Source organism: Amphibalanus amphitrite, unplaced genomic scaffold, assembly GCF_019059575.1.
Source record: "Amphibalanus amphitrite isolate SeventyFive unplaced genomic scaffold, NRLGWU_Aamphi_draft 002037F_arrow, whole genome shotgun sequence".
NCBI lineage: Eukaryota > Metazoa > Arthropoda > Thecostraca > Balanomorpha > Balanidae > Amphibalanus > Amphibalanus amphitrite.
In genome coordinates, this window is record NW_024883530.1 from 57299 (window position 1) to 79360 (window position 22062).

A 22062-nucleotide genomic window follows, 5' to 3' on the forward strand; every position below is an offset into this window, starting at 1 on the left:
AACGAATATTATCTTGGTAGCCTAAGAACACGTTTTGGGCGATCAGTCTCAGTCCATGACTCCATTCTTCGGCAACTACGGTGCAAGGCCGATACTGTAGGAACTTGCAATTTGTATCCTTGACCTGACCTTGACCTTGACCTCAAACTTAAAATTAAGTACATGTTTTTAGTTGTTCGTGATGAGATCTTTCGATTGGCGTTTGAATTTTCCAAATCAGACCATTAGTTCGGGAGATAACAGGGGGGGGTAAAATTTACCCCCCCCCCCAGCCCCGCGCGCTCGGCTGGAGACCCCAGCCCCGCGCGGGATAATGCCCAAAGGACCCATGATTCAACTGAACTTAATGGAATAAATTGTAACATGGCAAGTTAGGGAAATGTTTGGCGTAGCTGAAAAAATATCATTTTCGTGTTTCTGTCAAAATTGGCCCGTATAAAATTGTCCAATGTCGTGACATTTTCCATGTCGTAAAATGACTGTCGGGTACTTGCAAGTTCAAACGCCGCTAGCTTACTTCATTTTATACAAATTGCAAAAGAAAAAAAAACTATTCATGAACATGGTCCCCAAAACGCGCTGCTTCTAATGCCAGGCCACAAAAAGACTTTTGTCTTTTTGACCAGAGGCCTCTTGCACCAGAATCCTCTTGCACCAATGCTTGGATTATTTTGCAACGTATACCCAGTTCAAGCCTCAATTGTAACAATTTGCGTGCAAAATTTAGCAAGCACATGTAGGAGTATGTATTGGGCTATTGCAAACAAATATACCACCGTTAGATTAGCTTATTCTGAAACAGGTTTTTCGATTTTACTTAGCTAGGTAGTTTGGTGCAAGAGGCCTAGGTCTCTTTTGGTTTAGCGGTAATCTATTTATCTTCATGTTGCCATCACAGTTTTTGTAAGAAATACTTGTTTTCGTTCGACCTACAGCAGTTTACACAGTGGGTGGCCTGCGACTCTCCCTGTTGCCCCGTCCCACTCCCCGTTGCCCCGTTCCACTCACAGTTGCCCCGTTCCTGTCACAGCGGCCCCGTTCCGTTTCAGTCGGAGGAGCAGACTGTGACGGTGACGGTGAGGGACGCCAACACGGCCCCTCCTCAGTTCTCCAGCAGCTCCTACTTGGTGGCAGTGTCGGAGAACTACCCCACCCAACTGGCCATCTTCGCACTCAACATCAGCGCTACAGGTGAGAACAGTTCGGCGACACCTGAGAGCGGGCGCCGTACGGCACCTGAGAGCGGGCGCCGTCTGAGCCAACGGCACCTGAGAGCGGGCGCCGTACGGCACCTGAGAGCGGGCGCCGTACCGCACCTGAGAGCGGGCGCCGTCTGAGCCAACGGCACCTGAGGGCGGGCGCCGTCTGAGCCAACGGCACCTGAGAGCGGACGCCGTACGGCACCTGAGGGCGGGCGCCGTACGGCACCTGAGAGCGGGCGCCGTCTGAGCCAACGACACTGGAGGGAAACCTTTCAGCGATGACCAATTTAAGCTATTGACTTTGTTTGTTTGTTTGTTTATTTAATAATGAACAACGGGCTTGCACCCAATGACAGGTGAAGTCGGACAGTGAAATTATAAAAACATACACTAACACACGACACTGATACACCGGACACCCCGACACTCACATGCACGTAAATCCTACCATTCGGAGGAGCTATGTACATAGCGCACCACCCTATTTTTGAAACCAGCTGTACCCTCCGTCCATACATCAACATCTGCGTTGCTCCGCAGGAATGCGTTGCATCGGCTGGAAGCACGACTAAAAATGCCATTTTTGACAGTGTTTGTCCTGCCAAAAGGAACTAAAAAGACATTGGTGTTCCGAAACGATCTAGCGGGCACTAAAATAGGCATATACTCTGAAAGAAAGGGCGAGTTGATGACATGCTGATGGACATTCCGAATAAATAAAATGTCATGCTGTGCACGACGAGCCGCTAGAGTCCCTACTTTGAAAGCACGTAGGAGATCATTATATTCCAGTGAGGCGTCCGCCACGCGACAACGACTACTCAGCCACATCAAGAACTTGTGCTGAACGCGTTCGATCCTTTTCAGATGGGTATCAGCCGCTCCATTCCAAACAATGCTACAATACACTCTCGGAACGATTGTCAATTCAGCGAGTTCAATTACAGCGATTATCAATTAGAGCGAGGGCCAGAATCAGCGAAGCCAGTCTGAACGAATATATTGCGGTTATTTGGGAGACCAATTGAACTGATACAGTTACAGCGAAACTGATCTCAACGTGAACTGAGTAGGGGAGAGTGGGGCAGAGAGTGACCTGTGACGTCATTGGTGACCCCGAGGTCAATAAAATTGGAGTTTCCTTGACAAATTTGATAGGGCTTTGGAACACCAATTGAATTTTGCGGATCCGTCCAGTATTTTCCGAGATACGGGGGGGGGGGGGGTAAAAAATAGCTCCCCCACCACCAGGTCGCGTTATAAACGGGCCCCACCAGGCCGCGGGCGCCTGAAGGCCGTGCCTCATTCCCACCACTCGCTGCCTCCTCCCCACCACTCGCTGCTTTCAGATTACGACGGTGACCCCACCAACAATGCGGTGACGTTTTCTCTGGAGGACGGGACCGGCACGTTCAGCCTCACACAAGCTGAGCAGACGTCCACACAGCCGGCCACCTACCTCACCCGGCTGGTGTTGAACAGGACACTGGACTGGAGCCGGCAGAACGAGTACCATCTCACCGTAACGGCACAGGTGGGTAATATCCGCACCCGGCGGGGCTCGAACCCGAGACCCCTGGATCTGCCACCCAGTGCAACGGCAGGCGCTGGTGGACGCAGGCACATGAGGCCATAATTCTTCCTTGAGCACTAAGCAGCCTCAGATAAGCTGGCCCGGTCACTGATAAGCCAGCAGCGAACCAGTGGACGAAGACACGCCCGTCAACCACGGCAGCCCAAAACATGACCTTCCGTGCGTTTTGTTCCTTGCACTTAGCCGTGACATTCTGGAATCTGTTCACAAGCCTGTGATCATTTTAGAGCGGACATTGTGCTTGTTTTAAAAGTGTCCCCGAATCATACGGTGGACAAGCGCGTAACCACCACTGGGGACACTGGAGACCGGTCCTTAGTAACTTTTGGGTTACTGGGGACCGTCCCCAGTAAAACTGACGACCTCAATTTGCTCATTAACCCTCGCCCGCACATGCCATTTTCCCATCCTAGAACGCGCATGGGGGGGGGGGGGGGTTGCCACCCCCGCGCCATTTCATTCTTGTTGGAGATAGAGCTTCGCGGTAAGACCAAAAAGATTTTTTAGGAAGAGACAAATCCAATGACACCCAGTTTTACCTTCTCAGGTCAGTCATTGACCTTCCAAGTCAGGTCAAACTAAAAAATGTTGCTGTGTTGGGTCACTGTTGAATATCAAGTGCGCTGCTTATCATATACCGATGACGATGCCATTTTCTGGTGCCAAGCCAGCTAGAACCGCTTCGTCACACTACCCGACCAGGTTTTTGCTGCTGAGGTCATTTCAGGTCAAGTTAGGTCAAGGTCAATAATATGTGTTTATATGTCTGTGTGTGTCTGTGTGTATACAGATGTGTGCACCGATTGTTTATGTGTCCATATTATATGAAATCATGATCTGAGAAGCTTTTATTAAAAATGCAGCCAAAAAAATCACGAAAAGTAAATTCAGCTTGCCTAAAACACAATTATTTTAGATGACCTAGGTTGACCTTGACCCTGACCTTGACATCTGTACATCGTCGAACAACATGTTCCATGATAGGTGGGAGGTAAGATTGGCAAAAAAGGCCGAAATCAAGGTGTCAGCAGCTCACAAGGCCCATAGCCAACGCAATATGTTGAGAATTGGTCATTTGGGTCATGACATGAGCTGAAAAACAAGGTCATATCTCCGAAAGTAAAAACTACAGAAACTTGAAATTTTCAGTGAACATTAAGAAAGGATAGGGGAGCAGCTATTCGAAAAATCAGGCTTCTAGCTTAAAAAATGTTGAGTGCAGAGCAGAAAAACTACCTGGGGGTGGTACCCCCCCCCCCATGTCAGCCAGCTTCGCCATGGTGGGGGGGGGGGGGGGGCTTTTTGGCCACACCAGGTTATCTCGGAAAGTAACAAAGTAACCAAGCTAGAAAGACGAGGTAAAAAGCAACAGATAACTCTCTACAGTATCTTTCAGAATTACCCACATCATTTTTTGACCAGGTCACTGCTGAGGTCACTGCAGGTCACCAAAAGCAACATTTTCACGAAATTGTGTTCCCAATTTTGACAACTTTTCACAAATCGGCGCATAAGACAGGAACCAATAGAGCTGCAATGCTGCGGGAAAGCGCATTCGATAGCGCTTTCAAAGGCCTTTCTGATTAATGCTCTCAGATTTGACCTAAGGTCAACGCTTTAGCTTCCAGGCTGGCGTTTTTTGCGGAAAAGGTTTTTGCATCATAGCTTTGGACTTGTATGACGCTGATTTTACCGGCATTGCGTTTGTCTCATCGAGACGCGTCGAATGAACTATAAGTTGACCTGAAAAAAGGTCAACTTTAAAATTTGACACCTGGTCCAGATCACGGAAAAGGTCATGTTGCATGTCATTTGATTGGTATTGTTGAGCTGAACACATTCATGATGTTTTCAGAGCTCTAGCGTGTTTCTACCAAAAGTTGTGAAATGTGATAACACACTGTTGGAGATGTTTATGACCTGAGATGAGCTGAGGGGCATAGAGGGGTCACAGATGCAATTTTCCGGTTCAATGTGCCATGTTTACCTGTGTCACGGTGTTTGAATGTCTTTTCGGCCAAAAGAAGAGCATTTCAATTTTCTCCCAATGATCTATAATGGAGAGGTCGTAAAATTGACCTGACACTAGGTTACCGATGTGAAAACTTTGAGATAGGTTAACGAATTTTTCATACTGATTTCCTCAAGTAAAGGCTCGAGTTTCAAACTTCTGGGGTGTAAACTATAGGAATGACAGAGTCACAAAGTTTTAGAGACATGGTTACTTTATTTGCCATGGTGACCTGACCTTAGGTGACCTGGGGCCAAACTTTTTACACACGATGCGAAATTGAAGCATCATAAGCTATACCAAGTTTCACGGCGGTGCGCGCCGAAGTTTACCTTACACGCGCAAAAAAAGCTGGCAGGTGTGCCCCAAAACGCCCCCCCTCCCCCCCCCACACACACATACACACACTCCAGCGAAGGCTGATCCTGAAATATCATATTTGGTCTTCGCGGCCCTCCATGTGGTCCCCAGTAACTTCAGACTCGTGGTTACGCGCCTGACGGTGGACAGCCGTGCGCTTAGTGAGCCGTTTCCCACGACCACCCAAAACGCCTGCGTGAAAAAAGGAGCTTACCCGTGTTGTAGGGGGAGGCATTTCATGTCCGACCAGTGTGCGGCGCCCCTCAACAGTTACTGGCGACCTATACATATAGCAGCCGTCCCAGGCAAGCCCAAGGACGACCCTCAACAACAAGTGTCCGAAGAATTGTCTGTCCTGGAGTCCACCAGTGACGTCAATATAACTATGACCGTCCAGCTACAAGGGCTGCTCTCTGCCTGTCCTAAATCCACCAGTGACGTCACTATAACTGCGACCGTCCAGCTACAAGGGCTGCTCTCTGCCTGTCCTAAATCCACCAGTGACGTCACTATAACTGAAGCCTTCCTGTTACATGGGCTGCTCGCTCGGTGTGTGCCGCAGGACCGGGGTGGTCTGAAATCCACCAGTGACGTCATTATAAACGTAACTGACGTGGACAACATGCCTCCGGAGTTCGGCTACACCGGTTACACTGCAGAGGCGCTCGATCGCAAGGTAAGAAATAAGCATACGTGTATGCCATACCTGTGTGCCATGCCATTTGAGTGTACGCGTGGAATCGTGGAACTCCCCCGCTGATGGTAGCTGAATGGGTTCGTCCCTCGGCCGGTGGTAGCTGACTAGGGACGTCCCCCGGCCGGTGGTAGCTGACTAGGGACGTCCCCCGGCCGGTGGTAGCTGACTAGGGTCGTCCCCGCTGATGGTAGCTGAATGGGTTCGTCCCCCGGCCGGTGGCAGCTGAATGGGTTCGTCCCCCGGCCGGTGGTAGCTGGATAGGGTCGTCCCCCGGCTGATGGTAGCTGGATGGGTCGTCCCCCGGCAGGTGGTAGCTGACTATGGACGTCCCCGGCTGGTGGTATATAGCTGACTATGGACGTCCCCGGCTGATGGTATATAGCTGACTAGGGTCGTCCCGGCCGGAGATAGATGCATAGCGTCGTCGCCTGGCTGATCCCCGTGTCCCGGCAGGCGCTGGGTCCGCTGGCGGTGAAGCCGGAGGCCATTTCGGCCACGGATCCGGACAACGGCGGGCCGCTGAAGTACACGCTCCTCGACCTACCGTCAGGTCAGCTCGCGCGTGGCGTCACCGGCGGCCGGTGATCTGAACGGCGCAGGGGGGGGGAGGAGGGAGGGAGGAAGGGAGAGGGCAGGCAGGCAGGAAGCTGCACTTGTAGCGTTGGCCGGGGCGCGTATTCGCCAACTGTATTACACGAATCGGCCGACCAACTGGCGTCATCTCTTGTGTGACGTCATTACCATCCAGGACAAGAATATATCCTTCGAGGCTAGCTTTGACATCAATCTTAACCCTCGCCGGACCTATTTATTGTCTTTGTCTACATACGCGCTGGCCGAAGGGGGGTACGGCCCCCCTCGCCGTTTCGCCCCTGGTGGAGCTAGCGCGTCGCGGAAAAACGAGCGTGTGCGCCGTTACGAGACGCAGAGGTTGGAACCCGATTTTAAGGTCCTGGGTCAACCGGTGACCTCTGAGGTCAGGTCAAGTGCCCCAAGGTACGGTTCAGTTTTTGGCGAATAACTGCGCAAAAAACGGCCGCAGAGCCGCGATTTTGGCAGCATCGTGTTCGCCCCGCTCAGGAGTGACCTGGTCGTGGTGCCGAGCTGGCTGGGTTTATAGCCGTTGGCAGTAGCATTGCGGCACAGTCTGCCTCCAAGGGGCTCATTAAGACACTGCGCAAAGCAACACGACGAAGTTGCTAGGGACCTGCTCAAACCAAACTGATAGTCACATCTCCAGCTGGTAAACACTATCAACAACTCGCTCGCAGACATCAGTGATCGGACAGCTATGAGATGTGAGGAGTTGAGACTGAGCTGAGTAATTTCTTTGATTGCTAAGAATTTTAATTGAAATTAGTCGAATATTTCCTTACTGGAATAAAAAGTTAACTTTTTCACGACAAATAAGATACAAATATTTGATTTAGCAAAGTATGCTAAGGAAGCGCATTTTCAGTTGTGCAGGAAAATGTTGAAATACGACCTGAATCAAAATCATTCGAATAGTCCGACATCGAGTCAGCCTAAAAATGCGTAAAGGACACATGTCATTGCTGACGCTGAAGCTGACTTGCCCGGAACAAAAAATCCAAGCCTTAAATTAACACCGGCCAAATTGCCCCACCCCACCGGCCAAATAACCCTGCTAGCGGGGCAATTTAGCCGCTTTGCAGGCCTTTGTGAAACGTCAAAATCCAGGCAAAAGTAGTTGCTCTACATTTCCAGCTTACTGTAAAAGAAAGTAGCATGAATGCTACACCTTCCAGCCTTGAAAGAGTGCAGAAGTATGTCACCAATTTCGAGCAGCCGAGCTACAGCGCTTCCTAAAAAACGGCCAAATTACCCCATCCTCCCCTACCAAAACCGAACCCGCTCCTTTGGCCACTTGACCTGCCTCAGAGTTCACCGGTTGTCTTGGGACCTTGAAATCGGGTACCAGTCGCTGCGTCTCGTAACGGCGCACTCGCTCGTTTCAGCAAAGATACTCTTGCTTTAACCTTCGCCCCAGTGGGGGGGGGGGCATATGTTACCACCCTGTCGCGCTTTTTGCGTGTGAATAAAAAACCGCGGCGCGTAGCGCCGCGCCGCTTAGGGTAGCCTTTGGTATATCAATTTTGGACAATATGTGAAATTTTTGACCCCAGGTCATGTCAGGTCAGGTCACCAGGTCAAGTTAACTGACCAAGCCTAAAAAAGTTTGCAATCATGTCCAGCCTGCAGTGTTTGTCAGAAAGGTTTTAAACTTGGCGGATTGCATGATGTTATGGGCGCCTACAATTTGTATACCTCGGATTTTTTATATCCGTGACCTAAGGTCAGGTCAGTGTCGTGACCTTTCCATTACAAGTCAATGGATAAAAATGAAAATGCCTCTAGATCCGTGTGTACGCATTAGAACAGTCCAAATATTTCAGAATCACAATGATTTGGACCACCCGTGATGACCAAGGTGTCATTTTTGCTGATAGCCTCTAGAAAGGTCATCCGAGGTCATTTGAGGCTACAAACAGATTTTTGCCAATAACTCGCGATTGGAAAGAGATAGAACGCTGGGGATGATCTCATTGTGTTTGTCTTGCCGAGACGCATCGACTGATATGCAACATGACCTTTTCCGGTCAGGTCATGACCTTGACCTGAGGTCAAATTTTCAAGTTGACCTTTCAAGGTCAATTTATAGTTCATTCGACGCGTCTCGGCGAGACGAACACGATTCTGGCAATAGAAATGTCGTGGCTTTTTGTTGTCGAAAGTTATTGTCGAAAAACACTTTTGTTAAAAACAGCTATTTTTGGAGTTTTTGCCCTCTGGAGGCTAAACCCGTGACCTGAGGTCAATTTTGTTTATAACCTTTTCAAAAGAAGAGTTTAAGAGCTATCGATTGCTTTTCAATGCGTTTTTCTAGCTACCATAGTTCCTGAGATAACGGCATGTTTTCTGAAAAATATAATGACCATTGGCAAATCAGGATTTTCATATCAGAGTTTCTCTTGCCGACTTTGCGATGTGCCGGTCTATCAGCAGTATATTTTGTTTTCTTCCCAGTCAGTGCTTGCACGCCGTTTGTACTGTTTTTGTTTGTGTTTGTGTTTGTGTTTGTTTCAGCCAACTGGGCCCGGTACTTTGCTCTGGACGCAGACAGTGCAGCCCTCTCCTTGGTGAAGGAAATTCCCGATGACGTCACCACGCCGTCTGAAATATCCCTAATTGTAGAGGTCAGTGTGAAATATCCCTAATTGTAGAGGTCATTGGGCTGCTGAGATTTCTGTGGGCTATTAGAAGGATGAAGACTATCCTGTTGCTTATTTCTATCAGAAATAGGCAAATAGACCGATATGTATTCGGGCGTGGCCCTTTCTCACTGGGCCACGCCCGAATATATATTCGGGCGTGCCCGAATATACCATAACCCTCGCACGACCAGGCCATTTCTCACAACACGAACGACCAGGGGGGGGGGTTGTTACGACCCCCCCTGGCGTTTCGAAACGGAAGGTCGTAGAGCTAAGAGGAAAAAACCAACGGATTGCTCTCAACGAGATCTCGCGATTGGTGGTATATTTTTTGGTCCTAGGTCAACATTTGAACTACTTATGACCGGTCAAAGGTCAAATTTTCCGAAAAAAAATCAAACTTTTTCAACTTTCCGCGGCGATTGCGGCAAAACGGTGGGAGATATCGACTTGAAACCTTCACTATCGTGTTCCTTGATCAATTCTCTATCGTTTGGTATGTATTTCGTTTCCCTAGCTCTAAAAATGGCGCGTTGGGAGCGCCGGAAGTCGGCAAGGTCACAGTCGGCGGCAGAAATTCGAAAAATCAAAATTTAAATTTTTGAAATTTGATTGTATTTTTGGATTTGAGAGGTCCATTTGCTCCCTATAGAAGCTAATATTGCTGCATATTCCCATTGAGGTGACAAGAATTAGCAAAATAGTGGTTCGGGCGCTTTTCAAAAATAGTACCGGACGCTGTTCCTCTTGTGACGTCATAGCTCCGTGACCTGACCTGACCCGGTCAATTTTCTTGCACCACACGATAGCCAATGCTTGCCCCAACATGCATGGGAAGTTTCATCGGGATCCATCAAACAATGTGGGTATCAGCGGCAGAAAACCTAGGGATTCGGCGCACACGTTTGGTAACTGTCGGCCGGAGGCTGTACCTCTTATGACGTCATAACTCTGTGACCTGACATGACCCGATCAATTTTTTTCGGCAAAAGATGCGCAAAGGTTGCCCCAGAGGGTATTAAAAATTTCAGCCCGCTACGACAAGCCGTTTAGCGTGCACTTCGAAAAAACCTCAGGGGGGGTTGATACAACCCCCCCCCCCTAGGCGTTCTATTTTTTGATATTTTTTAATTGATATTTTTTGGTATGAGTCTAGACTGTGGTAAATGTTATGCGAGGATGTAGGACGATGAATCGTTGAACCTTTGACCTATTTAGGTATATAAATGTTGACAATAGCCGTTTCCACGACGGCCATCACACGAATGGTGCACATCTGGTACAGATAAAGTGCAGATTTGGTCAAATCAGGTTCAGTGTGTCTCTTAGCAGCTATAAGCTAGGGTTGCACTAATTGCTTATATGCCTGCTTTGTCATATTATCGGAGAGCATCACCGATTAACCCTCGCCGGACCTATTGGTTTTCTACATACGCACCTGCCAAGGGGGGCGGGTAAGAACCCCCCTCGCCGTTTCGCCCCTGGTGGAGCTAGCGCGTCGCGGAAAAACGAGCGTGTGCGCCGTTACAAGACGCAGAGATTTGTACTCGATTTTAAGGTCCTAGGTCAACTGGTGACCTGAGGTCAGGTCAAGTGCCCCAAGGTACGGTTCAGTTTTTGTTGAATAACTTCGCAAAAACGGCCGCAGAACCACGATTTTGGCAGCATTGTATTTGTCTCGCTCAGGAGCGTCGAATGACATACTTTTTGTTCGGGTCAGGTCAACTTAGGGTGTTGACCTCAGGTCAAGACCAGGTCAGCACCCCCAGGTCACGAAGTAGGTCGAAAGAGGTCATGTCGCATATCGTTCGATTCGGCAGGTCTTCCTGAGTCCATTGGTGGCTTTCCCGACTCGCTAGCTCAGTTTGATCGGGAGTTATTGACGAAAAACTAATATGACCTTGATGACGTCATAAATGACGTCATGCAAGTTCAACATTGCAAAAGTGACGCATCTAGCCTTGCAAGGAATGCATGAAATCACGATTCTGTGGGCTTGAGATAGTTGGAGATCGTTCCCGGCGCCAGAATAGCAGTTTTCATTTTCCCCATTGACTTATAATGGTGAGGTCACGAAAATGACCTGACCTCATATGACCTTTAGGGAAAAAATCCGAGAAATACAAGCTGTGAGACTCATAATGGATACTAGATCTTGCAAGTTTCATTTTCCTGTGACATCTCCTCTGGCAGTGAGGGCGTTGCGAAGTTGCGACATCTGAAGACCGTGCAGAGGTTCACTTATGACGTCATAGGTCAGTGACCTGACCTGACCCGAAAATACGGTTGGTGTCAAAAGATCCGGCTTGAATCAAAGGTCAGGTATGCCAAGTGTCAGCTCTCTATCGCCAGCGTGTTCGGAGCTATCGTGAAAAAAACCTTTAGGGGGGGGGGGGGGGTCGGGTGCCGCCCCCCCTCCGCCGGCGAGGGTTAAAACCCTGAAATAAATTCACAAAAGGAAGATATTTGTTGTAAAAGAAATTAGGTGCAGATTTGGTCAAATCAGGTGCATTCGCCGGATAGCCCGTCGTGAAAACGGCTAATATGTAATGCAAGATTAAAACCGAGCGTACGTACTGTATCATATTGAACTGTACCTATATTGTGCAACCATTTACATATCATATTGCTATTTGTCATTACCGAAATCTAGACCGACGCCTATTTTGGAAGTGCATGCAAAATATCTGTGAGTGATTTAATTCAAAATATTGGATATTGCCTCACGTGTGTCACATACGTCTCTTTTGTTTTATGGTGATCTTTACCACTGAGGAAGGGCCACACCCAAATATATACTGGTTTACTTTATATTTCTGATAGAAATGAGCAGCAGCTTATTCTCCATCCTTCTAATGATCTTATTAACAATGCTCAACACCACGTTCAACTGCCTGAACTTCTGTGGGCCAGTGAGAGGTGACGGCGGTCTGCTGTCAGAGTTCAGTGACCTGGTGTGAGAAAACACTGGTCTGGTGACAGAGTTCAGTGACCTGGTGTGAGAAAACACTGGCTGGTCTGGTTAAAGAGGCCATTCACCTGGTTATACGTTATGCCAATTGCTATGCCAATTTTTATATTACTTGACTACGGGTCATAATTCAACTGAACAGGCTATAATTCAGTTTTTTTTTGCTTACATACACGGTATTTGTTTTGCGTCTATACACAGGTTCTTTTAATTGAGTTCAATGTAACCGACCATAGGCTATTAACTACACAGGCGTGACCGCGTCGGCTGGCTGCGGGCGGCCAGTCACTAGGTTATGGTGTGTGTGTGCTCGCTGTTTGCTGGTTCGACAGTTCCAGATCGCTGACCGTGCTCTGTGTTGGTTGGTTGTTTGTTGGGCAGAGCCAGGAGACGGCCGGTGAGCTGTTTGTGTCGCGCGCAGTGCTGGCACTGACCGTGCTCTGTTGGTTGTTTGTTTGTTGGACAGAGCCAGGAGACGGCCGGTGAGCTGTTTGTGTCGCGCGCAGTGCTGGCACTGACCGTGCTCTGTTGGTTGTTTGTTTGTTGGGCAGAGCCAGGAGACGGCCGGTGAGCTGTTTGTGTCGCGCGCAGTGCTGGCACTGACCGTGCTCTGTTGGTTGTTTGTTTGTTGGGCAGAGCCAGGAGACAGCCGGTGAGCTGTTTGTGTCGCGCGCAGTGCTGGCACTGACCGTGCTCTGTTGGTTGTTTGTTTGTTGGGCAGAGCCAGGAGACGGCCGGTGAGCTGTTTGTGTCGCGCGCAGTGCTGGCACTGACCGTGCTCTGTTGGTTGTTTGTTTGTTGGGCAGAGCCAGGAGACAGACGGTGAGCTGTTTGTGTCGCGCGCAGTGCTGGCACTGACCGTGCTCTGTTGGTTGTCTGTTTGTTGGGCAGAGCCAGGAGACGGACGGTGAGCTGTTTGTGTCGCGCGCAGTGCTGGCACTGACCGTGCTCTGTTGGTTGTTTGTTTGTTGGGCAGAGCCAGGAGACGGCCGGTGAGCTGTTTGTGTCGCGCGCAGTGCTGGCACTGACCGTGCTCTGTTGGTTGTCTGTTTGTTGGGCAGAGCCAGGAGACGGACGGTGGGCTGTTTGTGTCGCGCGCAGTGCTGGCACTGACCGTGCTCTGTTGGTTGTTTGTTTGTTGGGCAGAGCCAGGAGACGGACGGTGAGCTGTTTGTGTCGCGCGCTGTGCTGGCACTGAGCGTGCTCTGTTGGTTGTTTGTTTGTTGGGCAGAGCCAGGAGACGGCCGGTGAGCTGTTTGTGTCGCGCGCAGTGCTGGCACTGACCGTGCTCTGTTGGTTGTTTGTTTGTTGGGCAGAGCCAGGAGACGGCCGGTGAGCTGTTTGTGTCGCGCGCAGTGATGGCACTGACCGTGCTCTGTTGGTTGTTTGTTTGTTGGGCAGAGCCAGGAGACGGCCGGTGGGCTGTTTGTGTCGCGCGCAGTGCTGGCACTGACCGTGCTCTGTTGGTTGTTTGTTTGTTGCGCAGAGCCAGGAGACGGACGGTGGGCTGTTTGTGTCGCGCGCAGTGCTGGCACTGACCGTGCTCTGTTGGTTGTTTGTTTGTTGGACAGAGCCAGGAGACGGACGGTGAGCTGTTTGTGTCGCGCGCAGTGCTGGCACTGAGCGTGATCTGTTGGTTGTTTGTTTGTTGGGCAGAGCCAGGAGACGGACGGTGAGCTGTTTGTGTCGCGCGCAGTGCTGGCACTGAGCGTGCTCTGTTGGTTGTTTGTTTGTTGGGCAGAGCCAGGAGACGGACGGTGAGCTGTTTGTGTCGCGCGCAGTGCTGGCACTGAGCGTGCTTTGTTGGTTGTTTGTTTGTTGGGCAGAGCCAGGAGACGGACGGTGAGCTGTTTGTGTCGCGCGCAGTGCTGGCACTGAGCGTGCTCTGTTGGTTGTTTGTTTGTTGGGCAGAGCCAGGAGACGGACGGTGAGCTGTTTGTGTCGCGCGCAGTGCTGGCACTGACCGTACTCTGTTGGTTGTTTGTTTGTTGGGCAGAGCCAGGAGACGGCCGGTGAGCTGTTTGTGTCGCGCGCAGTGCTGGCACTGACCGTGCTCTGTTGGTTGTTTGTTTGTTGGGCAGAGCCAGGAGACGGCCGGTGAGCTGTTTGTGTCGCGCGCAGTGCTGGCACTGACCGTGCTCTGTTGGTTGTTTGTTTGTTGGGCAGAGCCAGGAGACGGCCGGTGAGCTGTTTGTGTCGCGCGCAGTGATGGCACTGACCGTGCTCTGTTGGTTGTTTGTTTGTTGGGCAGAGCCAGGAGATGGCCGGTGAGCTGTTTGTGTCGCGCGCAGTGCTGGCACTGACCGTGCTCTGTTGGTTGTCTGTTTGTTGGGCAGAGCCAGGAGACGGCCGGTGAGCTGTTTGTGTCGCGCGCAGTGCTGGCACTGACCGTGCTCTGTTGGTTGTTTGTTTGTTGGACAGAGCCAGGAGACGGACGGTGGGCTGTTTGTGTCGCACGCAGTGATGGCACTGACCGTGCTCTGTTGGTTGTTTGTTTGTTGGGCAGAGCCAGGAGACGGACGGTGGGCTGTTTGTGTCGCGCGCAGTGCTGGCACTGACCGTGCTCTGTTGGTTGTTTGTTTGTTGGGCAGAGCCAGGAGACGGCCGGTGAGCTGTTTGTGTCGCGCGCAGTGCTGGCACTGACCGTGCTCTGTTGGTTGTTTGTTTGTTGGGCAGAGCCAGGAGACGGACGGTGAGCTGTTTGTGTCGCGCGCAGTGCTGGCACTGACCGTGCTCTGTTGGTTGTTTGTTTGTTGGGCAGAGCCAGGAGACGGACGGTGAGCTGTTTGTGTCGCGCGCAGTGCTGGCACTGACCGTGCTCTGTTGGTTGTTTGCTTGTTGGGCAGAGCCAGGAGACGGACGGTGGGCTGTTTGTGTCGCACGCAGTGATGGCACTGACCGTGCTCTGTTGGTTGTTTGTTTGTTGGGCAGAGCCAGGAGACGGACGGTGGGCTGTTTGTGTCGCGCGCAGTGCTGGCACTGACCGTGCTCTGTTGGTTGTTTGTTTGTTGGGCAGAGCCAGGAGACGGCCGGTGAGCTGTTTGTGTCGCGCGCAGTGCTGGCACTGACCGTGCTCTGTTGGTTGTTTGTTTGTTGGACAGAGCCAGGAGACGGACGGTGGGCTGTTTGTGTCGCACGCAGTGATGGCACTGACCGTGCTCTGTTGGTTGTTTGTTTGTTGGGCAGAGCCAGGAGACGGACGGTGGGCTGTTTGTGTCGCGCGCAGTGCTGGCACTGACCGTGCTCTGTTGGTTGTTTGTTTGTTGGGCAGAGCCAGGAGACGGCCGGTGAGCTGTTTGTGTCGCGCGCAGTGATGGCACTGACCGTGCTCTGTTGGTTGTTTGTTTGTTGGGCGGAGCCAGGAGACGGCCGGTGAGCTGTTTGTGTCGCGCGCAGTGCTGGCACTGACCGTGCTCTGTTGGTTGTTTGTTTGTTGGACAGAGCCAGGAGACGGACGGTGGGCTGTTTGTGTCGCACGCAGTGATGGCACTGACCGTGCTCTGTTGGTTGTTTGTTTGTTGGACAGAGCCAGGAGACGGACGGTGAGCTGTTTGTGTCGCGCGCAGTGCTGGCACTGACCGTGCTCTGTTGGTTGTTTGTTTGTTGGGCAGAGCCAGGAGACGGCCGGTGAGCTGTTTGTGTCGCGCGCAGTGCTGGCACTGACCGTGCTCTGTTGGTTGTTTGTTTGTTGGACAGAGCCAGGAGACGGCCGGTGAGCTGTTTGTGTCGCGCGCAGTGCTGGCACTGACCGTGCTCTGTTGGTTGTTTGTTTGTTGGGCAGAGCCAGGAGACGGCCGGTGGGCTGTTTGTGTCGCGCGCAGTGCTGGCACTGACCGTGCTCTGTTGGTTGTTTGTTTGTTGGGCAGAGCCAGGAGACGGCCGGTGAGCTGTTTGTGTCGCGCGCAGTGCTGGCACTGACCGTGCTCTGTTGGTTGTTTGTTTGTTGGGCAGAGCCAGGAGACGGCCGGTGGGCTGTTTGTGTCGCGCGCAGTGCTGGCACTGACCGTGCTCTGTTGGTTGTTTGTTTGTTGGGCAGAGCCAGGAGACGGACGGTGGGCTGTTTGTGTCGCGCGCAGTGATGGCACTGACCGTGCTCTGTTGGTTGTTTGTTTGTTGGGCAGAGCCAGGAGACGGACGGTGAGCTGTTTGTGTCGCGCGCAGTGCTGGTGGTGCACCTCACCCCGCAGGAAGGTAACGTAGCCCAGACTGCTGCAGCCGGAGCCGCCAGCTGGCGCCCCGCGGACACGGGGAAGGGGCACCTCACCCCGCAGGAAGGTAACGTAGCCCCGACTACTGCAGCCGGAGCCGCCAGCTGGCGCCCCGCGGACACGGGGAAGGGGCACCTCACACCGCAGGAAGGTAACGTAGCCCAGACTGCTGCAGCCGGAGCCGTCAGCTGGCGCCCCGCGGACACGGGGAAGGGGCACCTCACCCCGCAGGAAGGTAACGTAGCCCCGACTGCTGCAGCCGGAGCCGCCAGCTGGCGCCCCGCGGACACCGGAAAGGGGCACCTCACCCCGCAGGAAGGTAACGTAGCCCCGACTGCTGCAGCCGGAGCCGCCAGCTGGCGCACCGCTGACACGGGGAAGGGGCACCGAACACCGGCTGACTGATCAGCGCTCGTCTACAGGCGCTGGGGACGAACCTCGTATACTTAGTACTTAGTGCCTAGTACTTAGTACATAGTACTTAGTACTTAGTACCTTTAACGACACGCAGTGAATGAGTGAGCGAGTGAGTGAGTGAGTGTGTGAGAGAGAGAGAGAGAGAGAGAGAGAGAGAGAGAGAGAGAGAGAGGGAGAAAGAAAGAAAGAAAGAAAGAAAGAAAGAAAGAAAGAAAGAAAGAAAGAAAGAAAGAAAGAAAGAAAGAAAGAAAGAAAGAAAGAAAGAAAGAAAGAAAGAAAGAAAGAAAGAAAGAAAGAAAGAAAGAAAGAAAGAAAGAAAGAAAGAAAGAAAGAAAGAAAGAAAGAAAGAAAGAAAGAAAGAAAGAAAGAAAGAAAGAAAGAAAGAAAGAAAGAAAGAAAGAAAGAAAGAAAGAAAGAAAGAAAGAAAGAAAGAAAGAAAGAAAGAAAGAAAGAAAGAAAGAAAGAAAGAAAGAAAGAAAGAAAGAAAGAAAGAAAGAAAGAAAGAAAGAAAGAAAGAAAGAAAGAAAGAAAGAAAGAAAGAAAGAAAGAAAGAAAGAAAGAAAGAAAGAAAGAAAGAAAAGAAAGAAAGAAAGAAAGAAAGAAAAAAAGAGAGAGAGGGAAACAGAGGGAGAGAGAGAAGGAGACAAAGAGAGGGAGAGAGAGGGAGAGAGAGAGAGAGGGGGAGAGAGACCGTGGGATAACAGACGATTCACTGATGCCCTGTGCAGCTCTCACACCTTTAACCCTCGCCCGCACATGCCATTTTCCCATCCTAGCACGCACACGGGGGGGGGGGGGGGCTGCCTAATAGGGATGACCAAGATTTTCGAATTTGAAATTTCAGTTCGGCTCACCTTTTTTCCGATGTAAAATTGAATTTTAAGGTGGGATGTCCTCTTGTAATTTTTGATAGAAACACTCCTTTCGTAGTAAATTTACACATTTGTATTTAACCCTCGCCGGACCCATTGGTTTTCTATACGCACTCCGGCCGAGAATGAGAGGTTGGTACGACCCCCCTCGCCGTTTCCCCCCTAATTGAGCTAGAACCTTGGGGAAAGAACGAGCGTGTGCGCCGTTACGAGAAGCAGCGATTGGTACCCGATTTTAAGACCTGAGATTATCTGGTGACCTCTGAGGTCAGGTCAAGTGGCGCAAGACCGGTTTGGTTTTTGGTGAATAACTTCGCTCAAAATGGTCGCAGAGCCGCGATTTTGTCAGCATCGTGTTTTGCTTTATCAGGCGCGTCGAATGGTATACGTTTTGTTCGGGTGAGAGTAAGTTAGGGTGTTGACCTCGGGTTAAGGTCAGGTCAGGTTCCCTCAGGTCACGACCTTGATCAAAAGAGGTTATGTTGCATATCATTCGATTCGGCAGGTCTTCCTGAGTCCATTCGTGACTTTTGCGACTCGCTAACTCAATTTGATCGGGAGTTATTGACGAAAAGCTCATCACCTCAGGTATTTGTTTTACTTGTAAATTATCCACGACAGTTAGGATAAATGATAACAATAACAAGTCAAATGTATATTTTGTGTGTCTAAATATACATTTGACTTGTTATTGTTATCATTTATCCTATTTGTTACACTCTTTATTTGGCTCATCACAAAACAGGATGGAACGAGGGCAGGTGGTGATATTACGCAGTTTGCTCAGCATTTGCATAACCTTTTCCTCTCAGTTTGTTTCACCCTTCCCTTCCCTTCCTACAGCAAATTCTTCGACTCTTCTCCAAAGCTGCACCACTTTCACCGTGAGACTCTTCTCCTAGATGATCACTGGACTGGAGGGCTGAATCTTGCATTGGATTTCAGTTACTGCGCCAGGATAAGCGGAACCAGCTCCTTCACGATGTCTCTCACACCGATCTTCTTTCTCGCTCTTTCTTTTACGATCATCAGCTGTTCCTGAATCAAAACTCCTCTTTGCAACACAGCCCTTACGGCTGGTACCTACTTCATTCTGGATGCCGCCAGATGCCTTCCTGATGGTTCGTTTGGCCTAAGCATCTATCTACGTTTAGCTTTGGGCTATCTGCTTGAATTATGGCCCTGATGGAATATAAAAAGGCATCAGAAATCGCGGAACTCTATCACTGGACTCGGATGAATGGAAACCGCCAAATCGCTAAACCTACTGATCCCATTGACATGTTTAACCCGGCAGGCGGTGGGCCTACCAGCCACCTTCCGCGCGGTGGGGGGGGGGGGCACTTTTTTGCCCCCCCCGTATCTCCGAAACTACTGGACGGATCCGGAAAATTCAAACGGCGTTCGATAGCCCTGTCAAATTTGTCGGGGGAAACCAAATTTCATTGACCTCGGGGTCACCGATGACGTCACAGGTCAGGTCAAAGATAAAATGTTTCACCGTTCACGGGGCTTCTAGGGAAAGCGCTATAACACCGAGTAAAACGCATTTTGTCGAAAATCAGCGATAAGGCGTCAGTTGTCTAGTACATATGTTGCTATTAGAGGTCACTGGTCATACCAGGTCAGGTCACAGGTCAGGTCACCAAAGGTCACCAAGGGTCACCACATGAGCCCAACTTTACTAAGGTTATGCGATGCATGTTTTATGGCCAGTTTTTCATTTCCAACTCAATGGTGTTGGTTATAAGACCATCAGGTACGGTTTAGGTCACTTTCTGGTGGAGGTCAGGTCAAGGTCAGGTCAAAAAAGGTCAAATTTCAAAGTTGATATTTTTGCACAAAATGGGTATCGATTCGATGCAGCTCGTCACGGGGAGTCTAATGGTGGTCTTTGTTTTGCGCTACGAGGTCTAGAATTGCTAAAAATTGAGTTTGAAAATTTGACGTCATCAATTTTGAACAGTTTTTTCGCTATAACTTGGCCAAAAAAAGAGGTATCTATCTCAAATTTGGTATGTAGGTAGAAGGCGATAGGGGCTATCACATATATTCCGGTTTTTTCGAAATTCAAAAAACTTTTTGGATTTTTGGCTATTATATTCAAAAAATCTATTTTTTGATTTTTGGGGGTCAAAATAAAAAAAAATCGAAAAACCGAAATAGCAGTTTTGTAGCCCTTTCAATTCTACACCTTTATGTCTAAACATTTTTCTATATCTCTAAAGCTGTAGGCCTGACAGCTCTTCCCGCGAAACCTTTTTTTGGGTCGAAAATGGCAAAAATGACGTCACTCTGACGTCATTAGCGGCCAACCTATCATAGCCTTTGGAAAATTTTTGGTCACCATGTGCGCTAGCTGCTCCCGGGAGGGTACCGAAAGTTTGGTGACGATCGGCGCAGCGGTTCTCGAGATATATCGAAAAAACTAAAGGGGGGGGGGCAAAAAAATGCCCCCCCCACCGCCTGGAAGGTTAACGTTGAATTGTTCAGCTATATTCCTTCAGTGAACTTCGATGGCGATTGTTGGTAGACAATTGCAAACAAATTTGAATAAATTGATTTAAATGATTTGCATCAGCTCAGAAGTCGATTGCATATTTTGATAGAGTTCTTTCAACAGATTTGGGTCCTAACCTTAACACCAGCATTGACATGTGCCTTTTCACTTTATGTTACTAGTAGGAAAATCATTCAAGGGCATAGTTATTAACATGCATCCAACAAATTGATATCGTTTATGTGTAGGTATCTGTAGCGATATGTGTGAACAACTAATCAGTGCCGTTGTATTGTTTCTGCCGAGGGAGAGGCTTTAGTCGCCAATGCCTCTGGCAAGATTCAGCAATTCTGGAAGAGTTTAAATTGCTCTGAAGAGCAGCTTCACCTGTTTCGTAGGTTTTTGCAGCCACCGGTATTCCATCCAACCTGATTCTTTGGGACGACGGTGAAAACAGGGCGCCTGGGGCGATTTGATCAAGGTTCGTGAAATTTATACGTGACGTTTGGCATGTAAAAGGCCCACAAAGGGGGAGAAGCTTCAAATGTCACGTGATTAATATGCCCTCCAGCGCCCTGTTTTCACCGGCGTCCATTCTTACGGACTCGTACTCCGTAAGATGAGGTTTCGAAGCAAAAGATCATTCATCGATAAGAAAGAGGAGGTACGGAACTGATGTTGCAAATACCACCGACATCTGGAAACAGTTCCCATAAAACTGCATTTTTACTACGGAAGATGTATCCTGATCAATTTTTGTCTCATGTAAGACCCTATCTAAAATTAAATTTACATAGGAAAAATAGTGAGCCGAAGCCGAACTATGAAATTCGTCCGATTCGAAGTAATCTCGGTCAGCCCTACTGCCTAACCCCCTCGCCATTTCGTTTCTGCTGGAGATAGTGCTTCGCGGTAAAGAGCAACAGATTCTTTTGGAAGAGACGAATCCAATGATACTCGATTGTACCCCATCAGGTCATTGATCTTCCAGGTCAGGTCAAACTAAAAAATGTTGCTGTTTGGGGTCACCGTTGGAACATCACGTGCGCTGCTCAATGCTCATCATATACCGAGAGCGCTGCCGTTTGTGGTGCCAATCCAGCTAGAACAGCTCTTTGTCACCACTATCCGACTAGGTTTTTTGCTGACTGTGGTCATTTCGGGTCAAGTTAGGTCAAGGCCAATTATATGTGTTTGTATGTCGTGGTGTCTGTGTTTATACTGAATACTGATTGTGCACCGATTGGTTTGTGTGTCCCTATTACATGATATCATGATCTGAGAAGTGAGAAGCTCTTACCAAAATGCAGTCAAAAAACTTAACGAAAAGTAAATTCAGCAAGCCCCTTAAATCCATGATTCTAGATGACCTAGGCTGACCTTGACCCTGACCCTGACATCTGCACATCGTCGAATAACATGTCCCATGATATAGGTGAGAGGTAAGACTAGCAAGAACATACCGAAATCAAGGTGTCAAAAAATCACAAGACCCAAAGCCATCGCAAGATATTGGGTATTTGTCATTTGGTCGTAACTTGACCTGAAGAACAGGGTCATATCTCCAAAACCAGAAACCACAGAAACTTGAAACTCTCCGTGAACGCTAAGAGAGGATAGAGAGCAGCTATACGAAAAAATCAGGCTTCTAGCTTTAACCCGCGCCCGCTGGGCTATTCAGCCATACGCGCCCTGCTGGGGGGGGGGGCAGATTCTGCCCCCCCTGTCTAACTTCCGAACCGATGGTCGTAGAAAGACGGGAAAACGGCAATCGAAAGCTCTCACAAGGCGGATCTAAAGAGCACCAATTTTTTTTCTTAAGTAGGTCAGAGGTCGGTCAAGGTCAGGTCAAGGGTACAAAATGCAAGTTTCTACAGTATCGGGCCTTGCACCGTAGTTGCCGAAGAATGGACTGAGACTGATTGCCCAAAACGTGTTCTTAGACTACCAAGACAACATTCGTTGCATGCAATGTCTTCAAAGGTCAAGGTCAG

The 22062-nt window shown here is 49.6% G+C and overlaps 1 protein-coding gene across 2 annotated transcripts in view; it reads left to right on the top strand.

Moving 5' to 3' along the window:
* The window catches only part of LOC122376165 (protocadherin Fat 2-like), a 48712-nt gene extending 31853 nt beyond the window's left edge, over positions 1 to 16859 (top strand). The window contains exons 5-10 of one of the 2 annotated variants that reach the window (XM_043355890.1): positions 1050 to 1191; positions 2552 to 2736; positions 5730 to 5843; positions 6318 to 6414; positions 8973 to 9082; positions 16193 to 16859. In XM_043355890.1, the coding sequence (XP_043211825.1) occupies positions 1050 to 1191; positions 2552 to 2736; positions 5730 to 5843; positions 6318 to 6414; positions 8973 to 9082; positions 16193 to 16684 (1140 nt within the window). In that variant the 3' untranslated portion in view covers positions 16685 to 16859. Of the gene's footprint in view, positions 1 to 1049; positions 1192 to 2551; positions 2737 to 5729; positions 5844 to 6317; positions 6415 to 8972; positions 9083 to 12962; positions 13477 to 16192 lie in introns of those variants that run through there. The other variant, XM_043355891.1, reaches the window with a different exon arrangement.
* Positions 16860 to 22062: the final 5203 nt, after the last annotated feature.